Source organism: Belonocnema kinseyi, chromosome 7, assembly GCF_010883055.1.
Source record: "Belonocnema kinseyi isolate 2016_QV_RU_SX_M_011 chromosome 7, B_treatae_v1, whole genome shotgun sequence".
Lineage (NCBI taxonomy): Eukaryota > Metazoa > Arthropoda > Insecta > Hymenoptera > Cynipidae > Belonocnema > Belonocnema kinseyi.
The window spans coordinates 2,503,732-2,514,576 of NC_046663.1; the positions used below are offsets into that span (position 1 = coordinate 2,503,732).

Sequence of the window (10,845 nt, forward strand, 5' to 3'; positions counted from 1 at the left end):
ACATTAATTACGACGAACAGGACTTAAAGAAATTAGAACAAAAATTAATTCAACTCCCTAAACAGATAAATAATGAAGAACTTAAACAAGCCCGCCTAAATTTAGATGACACCGAAAATACGTTAAAAAATATAGCTAGTCATCGGCGTATGAAAACATGGGTAGAAACCAGTTAAGACTGCCTTAAGTATGTAGGATACTTCTCTTTATTGTTAGCATTCTTATGGGCATTAAACAAATTTGGCATCTTCGAATTGTTTAGGGCATTATTTCCTAAAAAACTTTGTTTATTTTGCGTTAAAACAAAAAATCAAATTACCTCACAAATTGTAACCTACACTGCATCTGCTCAACCGTTAATGAACCCAATAGAACCAATAAAATCCAGAAAATTTAAAATAGGTTTAGAGGACTAAACCTTGTCTACAAAGGGGGGTGTTACGCAGTTGACTTTGACCTACTTGCGTCATAGATTTAGGTAATCCCACATGTATCTGCTAGACTATAAGTAGGACCATACCTATGGTCTCGAGTTCAGTTCTAATCTTGCCTACGACAATAATTGTATAATAAAAGTTAATAAAGAAACACCGAATTGCCTAACAGCAATTCGGTTACTTTTTAAAAATATCTACACGTTCTTTTGCGCACAACAAAAGTACGAAAAGAATTTTTTTACATTTATTGCTATAGTGATGGCGAAGGCGAACGCGAGAACGAGAAACAGAAAATCACGTTCGATTTGGAATTCAACAACATATGTAGAAAATACTAGAGTTACGCGTAACTGACCAACCCTGGTAGAAGCCCTATGCATCGCCCGTTTATGCGTATGGCAGTATCGTAGTTTAAATAAACCCAATAGATGGCGCTCTGATCAGGTAGGCCTGTTTTTGCATTATTATATACAGAAAAAATATTAAAATTCATTTCAAACTTGATACTTTTTATGAATATAAAAGAAAGATCAAAGTTTTCAGTAACATTAAGAGCAGCTGTAATTAGTAATACACGAAAAAAATGCATGAAAACAATTAATTTAATATTAGGAAAATTGAATATAAAGATGAGTATTTTGAAAACAGTTTGAATTGTATTCGTTTTTTTCTATTGTTTATTTTTCTAATATAATTAATTAATTTGACAAACAATTTTAATTATTGCAAATTGCAAATATTGATTGATAATATTACTTAACTAATATTAAGAGTGATAATAATAATAATAATATTTAAAAGTTAATAATTAGCGTTTTAATATACTTTTTTATTAATTCATCTAGACATTTCCGCTCTCTAATAATATATATTCATATATAATTTATTTATAATCAGGGTGGCGACTTTAACGGTAAACCAGGAATTTATCAGGGAAAATCCGTGAATTGAATTAAAAACCCGGGAATTTACTTCTGATCGCAGCAAAATTCAAGTTCTAAATATTTTAGTAATTGTTGTCAATTTAAAAAAGTAATTTTTACTTTATCTACAGTTGCAGGCACATAAGTAAAAATAATTCTCGTTTTTATTATGGGACAGGGAGTTTCGTTAAAGAAATACAATTTTCCTTGGGACAAGGAATTTTTGACATGGGCATTTCTAAATTATAATCTAATTTTCTTTACATTTTTCGATAAAGAATTACCTTTTTTGCTTGAAAATGCAACCACTTGCGATTCAAAGCTGAACTCTTTTGTTAAAAATTAATTTTATTGTTAGAAGATTCATAATATTAATTGAAAATCCATATCATCCTATATAAAAATGATTATTAACACATTTATAGATATTTTCAAGCGAACAACTTTTGTTTTTTTAATTTTATTTCGTACCCTGCGTCGTTAAAAAAAAGTTAAATTTTTTATTTTGAATCTTATTTGTTACGATTGAAGCAAAAACGAGGTGTCCTATCAAAAGTTACTCATAAACAAGTTTTCTCCCATTTTTCTATGTGAATTGTGTCGTTAATCCAAACATTTTTTTTTTTATTTTTATTGTCGCTTTTCACGACTAAAAACAAAAACTACGCGTCCTATCAAAAAGATATTAACAACAACAACAAATTTTATTTTGAAAATACTCTAACTCTGATAATTTTTTGTTCATAGAAAAAAGTCATGAGGATAAATTGTTTGAGTTTCTGAGTATTATGAATAATCATACATAGAATTTTTAAATCTTGAAAAAATATAGTTTCTAAAATTTTGAAAATGCGCTCACTTTTTGAATTTTAATCCAAAATAGCTGGTTTACGAATATGTTGTTTCTTTTTAGGCCTTAAAAAGTGTGCCAAAGAAGACTCCAATCTGATCAATTTTTCAAAAGTTATCGTAGCTACAGAGTACAAACAACAGGTAGAAACCTTTGTAAAAATCGTTTTTTCTGACTCAGGGGTTCTCAAAACGTAGAGATTTGATGAAACCCGACAAAGTGAAATTTCACATAAAACTAATACCTTTTTATTAGGATGAGAATTTAAAAAAAAAACAAATAAATAATAACATTTTGGGCCAAGCAACGCACTATATAAAAAAGTGAACAGAAGGAAAACGTTTTTTTTTTTAATCCTACAAGATTTACAGACTTTTCATCTTCTCTTAAAAATTCGAAAATTAAAAATTGGATTGCACAAAAAATAGTTTTTTATAGAACACCTATTTCTTGTCAAAGAACTGGAAATTTGTCACCCATAATTTTTTAATAGAACATACAGTTCTTGTTTCAATCATTAAAATTAACATTAAAAATAAAAGATAATACATTTTTTGAAAAGCTACACAAAGTAAGACGAAAATTTATTATGTAGATAAAACATTCGACTCTAAAAACCCTTTTTCTTGTAAGAAATCAAAGAATTACCGCATTTTACCGCGATAACTGGTAATTACCGGTAAATTTGTGGTATTACTGGATATTACCGGTCACTTCCCATCACTAGCCTGCATGCAATCTGCTGACCTGTAATCGTATGAAAGCACCCTTAGAAAATTCTCGGCAACTTAGTGTGGCTATATCAGGCTATATATATATAGGACATGACATTTTCTGCCCTATCGAGGTGCTGCCCTCACCGTACTACGAAGCCGAATTCTTGTTTTCTCATTCCTCGTAAAATATGACGGTAAAGCAGTAGAAAGATGTTTTGGAGTAAGAAAAGTTTGACATGTATCACTCAATTTTTTCAGATCTGAAGCTCGAGCCAGATTTTCTGGGCATAGTCTTTTTAAAAAATTGTAAAAAAAATTTTCTCAAAAAATATAATTTTTTAATAAAAAAAAATAAACTAGAATGAAATTTCGAGATGAGCCAATGCTACAAAATTTGTTCTTGATACATTTTTTTATTTATTTTTTTATTGGAATAATCAAATATTTACACCAAGGAAAGAACTGTTTTCACGTTTAAAGTTTTTGAAAATTATTGTTTGATTTTAAAATAACAACAATTGAAAAAAACAAACATATTTTATTCGATCAAAATATTTTATTATCGTAATTTTAATAAATAAATAATATTGATTAAGAAACAATTTTAGTATTTGGAAATTTTCAAATTCGGTAATATTATAAACTGTTCGGGAATTTTATTAATTTTGGAATTTTATTATTCGAGACAGAGATAGTTTTACCGAATCGAGAATTTTATTTTTTTATGTATTTCAGTCGCCCTTTTAAAAATACAGAAAATTCTCTGTAATTATAATTTCGACACCTGAATCTTGTCAATGTTTTCTCTTGGGGCGGATCCAGAGAAGTGTCCTGGGAAGGGGGGCAGTATACAATATTCCATTTTTAACATATTCAATTTGGAAATTGAACAAAAAACAACGATTTTCAATAGTAGATAAGTAAAAAATGAATTGTCACCATTTCAGAGTGATCATTTTAAACTTTGAATGTTACAATTCCAATTTTTCTACTTTTTTTATTTGTAATTTGAAAGTAAAAGTATTGTATTTTGATTTTTAAAGAATAGTTGAAAAATGTTTAATTCAGAAAAAATCGAATAAGCTGTAGGTTTTTGAATGTTTTAAATTAAAGAAAATAATAGAGCTATAGAATTTTGTAAGATAAACAAAAATTTTGTTTAAAGATTTCTAGGAAGATTTAAAATGATTTTTAATTTCGAGAAAGTCCATAACGCAAAGAGAATGTTTAAAAATATTCCAAAACATTTCAAAATATTTAGAAAATTAGAAAAAAATCTTGAAGATCTTGAAACAGTTTTCTTTGCAGGATTTTACAAAAATGTTCGAAAAAATTGGAATCCGTTTAAAAGATATTTAAAAGTTCCGAAAATTTTCAAAAATCATTTTAATAGATTTGAAATAATTGAAAAGAAAATTAATACCTTTGATGACTTCAAAATTACATGTTAACTTTTTATTTTGAAAAATGACATCATTTTAAGAAAAGGTACAAAAATATGGGACCACTGAAAAAATTCCTAAAGAAAAATAAAAGAAAAAAGAAAGAAAATTTCCGATAGAAAATGTCCAAAGTAAAAAATCCCCGAACTATGTAGTTCCCGAATTTAAATATGAAGAAAAGAATTTTCAATCAATATTATTTATTTCTTAAAAATACAATAATTAAATAATTTTATTAAATTATTGTATGAATATAAAAGAATGATAATTGTTTAATTTTTTTAAAATGCTATGTACATTATAAAACAAAATTTTTCACGCAGAAATATACATTTTTTTCATTGTTTTTTAAATTTAAATTTATATTTTTTTAAACTTTAAACATTTAAAAAAATGTATTTGATAAAAGTATTCAATTATTGTATTTTCAATAAATAAATAATATTTAATGAACAAGCATTTTTTCTATTGTTTGAATTCAGGAATTTTCTAGTTTGGATATTTTATAATTCAGCAATTTTCTGTGGGGAATTTTTGAATTTGGTAATATCTTACAGTCGGGAATTTAATTTTTCTTGAATTTTTCAATTCGAGAGTTTTATATTTCGGCGTGTTTATAATTTCCGGAATTTCATTATTCAGGAATGTTGCATTTCACGAATTTTATTTTTCGGTATTTGTCAGTTGCTTCTTCCGAAAAATAAAATTCCCAGCACTGGAAAAATTCCCGAAATTGTAAACAATTTATAATATTACTGAATTTGAGAATTCCCGACAGAATTTTGTTGATGTTGAAAAAGTGCATTGTATCCTTTTCAACTTACGAAAAAGTTCACAAAAATAAAATAAATAATTTTAAAGAAATAAAAATAAAATTCGCGCTAAATCAATGCTGAATTGAATCCTACAAATTTTGTTTTGTTTGAAGCGCACGTGTTTTTAAATTTATTTTGCAGAACATTTGTATACGATTATTGTTATTTTGAATTAAAACAATAATTTAAAAAATTAAACATTAAACAAAGTTTCTATAATTAAAATATTTGTTTATTGTATTTTTAATAAATAAGTAATATTTATTAAAACATTATTTTATCAATTTCTACAATTCGGGAATTTTCTAGTTTGTATCTTTTATAATTGGACAGCATTCGGCCTGGAATTTTATTATTCGGGAATTTTCAAGTTCAATGATATTGTAAACTGTCCAGAATTTTATTATTCTAGAATTTTTAAATTCGAGATTTTTAGATTTCGGCATTTTATAATTTCAGGAAGTTTACAGCATCGGGAATTTTATTTTCGGGATTTTTCAGTTCTAAAAATATTTCAAAACATTTTAAAAGATTGATGAAATTGTAAAAAAAATCTGAAAGATTTTGAGGCAATTTTTTCGAATTTTACAAAAATTTTACGATAAAAATGGGAAGCATTAAAAATATATTTAAAAGTTCTGAAAAAACTTCAAAAAAAATTTCAATAATATTTATATTATTTTTATTTTTATACCATATAACTTACGTAAATATTTCGAGTAAGCTGTATCAATTATAATATTTTACAGTTTATTTTAAAATATATTTTATGGAACATGATATATTTTATGAATGCGCCAGTGAAATTCTGTTCGTCTAATTTTTGTTTTCAATGCGAAACATAATCTCGCTTAAAACTGCCGCCTTAACTTTTAAAAACCGAAAGAACAATTTTCCTACCACTTGGAATTATAATTATATTTTTATAAAAATGTTAGAATATATAATAATTAAGAAATTGGAAAATACATACGAGAACTTGATTAGACGAATAGAATAAAAAACCCATAGAAATTGCAGATCACAAAAATAAAAATAAATACTAAATAATATCAAAGAATTATTAATAGATATTGCACTAAAAGTTTTATCAGTTTGAATAAAAATACAATATTATAGAGTAAAAAAATTAAAACTTATAAAAGAATATAAATTAGAAGATAATGAATGAAACCGAAATAAAAAATACTCATGGCCTTTTATCTCTGGCATTTAACAAAAATAACCATGTTTTGCAAAGTTATTAATGTAAGAAAATTTTTAATTGGGAATTTACTTTCAATTTAAATGGTTCATGTCCTAGCTATGTTACCATAAGTGCGCATAGTGGGGCATACTGAGATATGATTGCTATCTACGGGTTGCGGTGGGTAGAGGGGAACTGACAATTTTCGCCAGACGCGCCGTCTACATTTATCGCGGGTAACTAAGCCCGCACCACATCTACGTTGATAATATCTTTGGCAAAACGCAACGCAAGACTGCAATCATGTGACGCCACCCTTAAATTTAGAGAAAGTAACAGAGTAAGTGGCCGAACGTTACCGAGAATGCGAAAATTTATCGAGAATTTACGAGAAATAACGAAAAAATTCATTTTTTACTGTTATTTATTTTCGTTGTTGTTAAATAACGTTTATATTGAATGTACTTAAACCTAAATAGTAGTAAGCTTCAGGAATTAAAATTAGTTTGCAGTTTTATATACAGTAAATTCCATATTTTCAGAATAGAATTTTATTGATTGATTATACGAATCCTTTCAAACATTGATTAAAGTGATTAAATTTTATTTTAGAACATGTTTTAAGTAAAATTTTACATTTTTTAAGAATTAGAATTTTTCGGATTAACGAAGCTACTGCTGCCCCTCTATAGTGGCTGTCTCAGGCGTATCTTCAATGGCCTTCTTACTATCTTGGAACTCTCCAAACCCTAAAAAATCCAGATCCGTGTGAACTACTTCTATTAGAGATTCGTCTAAAAAAATGTTTATTTGTTTGCTTTTTTCGATTTTGGTTTTATAATGTCATTATGAACATGAACATTTTTTTGCTCGAAAATCAAACTTGATTAGACTACTGATTTTTAAGTATGTGCGTAAATATATCCGGGTGACCATTTTAATCGAAGAAAAAAATGCCCAGTTTTTTCTCGGTTCGCAAACATTTTTCACGGCCAATAAAATTAAAAAATTCGAAATCTAAGGCTAAATATTTATCAATTTGAAGTACAAAATAATAAACTACAAATTAAAGCACTCAAAGTAAAACTCTTGAATTTTTAAATTTTTATATTAAAGTTGATAAGTTTTTTAATTAAAAAATGTTGTATTCGAATGCTGAATAATTTTCACATATAAACTGGAAGGTAACACTTCCTAATAAGACAAGTTTAAATAAAATACAGATAAACTGCAAAATTAAGAATTTTTAAATTCGGATTCTGTGCAAAAAATATAAAAGCACCTTTTAATTTGCAATGCTCTAAATCAGAGAATCAATAGATCAACTCTAAAATCTCATTATTTTTAAGCAATTTTGAGCTAGAAATATTGAAAATTAAGAAATTAAAATCTAGATATTGTTTTAAATCTTTTTAAATTATTTTATAAATTTTTTCATAACTTCTAAATACTTTAATAAATAATCAATGTTAAATCATAAATATTTTTATCCAAAATTGTCAACTTTAAAACCTTTTAATTTTTAATTGTTCAAGTCTCCAAGTCTGCATTTTTAATTTCTTTAAATTAAGAATGTAAGCCCAAAAATAAAAATCTAAAATGGAAAATTTTTAAATTAAGAAATTTACAAATTACGCATTGTAAAGTGAATTGTATCATAATGGAGAAATATAACAATTTAGCTAATTATTTTTAAAAACCTGTTCACACCTAATTACGCATAATATTATGTTATAATAAGCTTATGGAAATCCAATCACTGTACACAATTTTTATAATCTGACATGTTTGTCAACTGAATAAAATGAAGCAGCTGGTTAATAATAATTTGAAAAATATTTCCTAAGTTATTAAAACTCAACATAGGTGCGTTAAAAACCATTTCAGCTCAAAAGTTTACAGTTATTTCGATGAAAAAACCTTAATTCTAGTAAATTTTCGAAAATAAAGTCGATTGAGAATTTACCGGTAAGTTTTTGGTGTTCCTGGCGTAAGTTACCGCCTTTCGAACTCTAGAAAAGGCACTCTTCAGCAAATATCTTTTGTTGCAGCGCGAACAGTGGCGAATACACGAATTTCTTCAAACATTTAGCAATACATCGGCAACTATCGGATCTTATAAAAACAATATTGTCATCTGTCAAACTTAAAAAATTATTGCACATAAATAAAACAGTTTCATAAAACCTATAGGATAATTTTTTATTACTTTCCTCAGCACAAATGTGCATTTTGTCTCTTTTTTTTAATGCTTGGTAGAATAGTTTTGCGCCTGTTGTTGCGTATATTAGATGAGGATTATGAAGAGGGAAATTATGATAATTGGTAGCAATGACATCATTGTTATTACGCTCCCGCAAGTGCCGTCAGTAGAGAAAAAAGGAGAAAAAAATTAAAAAGTCGAACAAGAAAATATTCTAAGATATGAAAACGTTCTTAATTTGACGTAATTATCTCGATTTTCACATAAAAAGTGGGACCATTGGGTCCACAATATCTGCATCTCATTAGAATTCTAAGAGACTTTAGCATCCGGGAAGTGACCCCGGTGACCCGCGAACAGTTCAGTTCTAGCGGTTTTTGTTCGGGTTAGTTGGTGCGGCGAGTGGTTGGTTCTTTTCTCTTCTTTTTCGAGAAAAAATGTCAACAGAAGTTACAGAGACCATAAGGGGTCCTTTTTTTGTTGACGTGGAAACTGGAGAAAGTTTCGACGTTCAAGATCATCCTCAGGAAAATGGCGCGCTTGCTTATCTGGTAAATAACGTCGAAACTGGAGAACCTGAAGTTAACGACGACACACCACGGATTCATCGGAAAGTGCCCTTTAAGGTTATTATTTATTCAAGTTATTTTAGCTTTTGTCTTTAATTTAAAAGTTTTTTTTACCAAATATTATCTGGATTGAGAATTTTGTGATGCAGAAAATGTCTGTCGAATTCTTAATCTTAATGTATTTTTAGATCACGATTTGCATAAAATATGTTTATTTTTTAAATTCTTGTTTCTTTAAGTATGTTTCCTTGAAAATTTTACTAAAATTTACAAAATTGTTTAGGTATTTGAAAATAATTCAAAGCCAATAGTATTTCAAAATTTTATTTACATTTTTTATAAATCTCGCATTTTTTCCAGTTAGGCACTTGTATGAATTATGTAACTTTTTTTTTAATTACATCATAAACATTTCTAATATTGAATATTTTAAATATAAATCATTTCAAACTGTACAACCTCGCACCATTAATAACAAAGTTCATTCTATCCGGGAAAACTTGGATTTTCTTTTTGCAACATTTTTAACTGTCACTGACCTTGGATTCAGACTGATTAGAATCTCTCGGCCGGCCTCGGATTAAAACGGATTCAGTGGGATAAGAATCTTTTGTTCGATATCGTATTCATTCAGATAGGATTCCTAGGTTCGGCGCAAATTGGGTCGGATTGACTCGGATAATATCCTTTATTCAACATCGGATTCAGTTGGATAGGAATCTTAGGTTCGACATCGAATTTATTCGGATTTGAATCCTAGATTCGGCGCGGGTTGGGTCGAATTCATTCGGATAAGAATCTTTTATTCGACATCGTATTCATTCGAATAGGAATACTAGGTTCGGCGCGGATGGGGTCGAATCCACACGGATAAGAATCTATTGTTCGACATCGAATTCCTTCGGTTAGAATTCCTAGGTTCGGCGATTTTGCCACAAGAATTGTTTATAACAATAGTTATTAAGTTTTTAATTAGTTTTGTAATTAAATGTCATTCCTGCATTCATATAAAGCACCTTTAGCGAATAGAAAATTTGTTTAATCGATAATAAGACTATTTGCTAATTTGTTTATAATATTTGTATACAACAAATAATAGGAATAATGAATAAATTATTTTTATTCTATGAGTCCTTAAACATTCATTTAAGACAATATAAAGTTTACCTAATTAGTCATTAAAGCGTAAGAAATTGTTATGCACAAAATTTCACTTATTCCATACTTTGATTGAAAAAATTATTCATAAACAAATAGAGGAGACAAAAGTTAAGAGCGTCAATCTCTTCAGAATTTAATGGACTTTAATTTAAAAAAAAAAAGCATAATCGGAAAAAAGTGATTTTCACACACTGCATGCTTATGGTTTAACACAATGTCATTCCTTAAAATGGCTTTTTTCCACAGCTTAATTATAGCTGGATTTTTTGGTGCAAAAAACATGTGACATTTCGGATCGTTCTTGCAAAGATATTATAAACGTAGATGCGGTACGGGGCGTCAGAGTGGGGAATTATATATATAGGACATCACATTTTCTGGCCTATCGAGGTGCTGCCCTCACCGTATTACGAAATCGAATTCTGGTTTTCTCATTTTTCATCAAATATGAAGGTAAAGCAGTAGAAAGATGTTTTGAGGTTAGAAAGGTTGACATGTATCGCTACATATAAACACGGAACTACGGAATAAATAATAAATTGA

General features: G+C 27.9%; 1 protein-coding gene and 1 long non-coding RNA gene across 2 annotated transcripts in view; one reads left to right on the forward strand and one right to left on the reverse strand.

Moving 5' to 3' along the window:
* The window catches only part of LOC117177253, a 121,281-nt gene extending 112,621 nt beyond the window's left edge, over positions 1–8,660 (reverse strand). The window contains exon 1 of the long non-coding RNA XR_004467683.1: positions 8,336–8,660. This is a non-coding gene — a long non-coding RNA (uncharacterized LOC117177253). The remainder of the gene's footprint in view (positions 1–8,335) is intronic.
* LOC117177251 overlaps positions 8,586–10,845 on the forward strand; it is a 4,465-nt gene continuing 2,205 nt past the window's right edge. Inside the window, exon 1 of the mRNA XM_033367832.1 lies at positions 8,586–9,198. Within this exon, the coding sequence (XP_033223723.1) occupies positions 9,010–9,198 (189 nt within the window). The 5' untranslated portion in view covers positions 8,586–9,009. The remainder of the gene's footprint in view (positions 9,199–10,845) is intronic.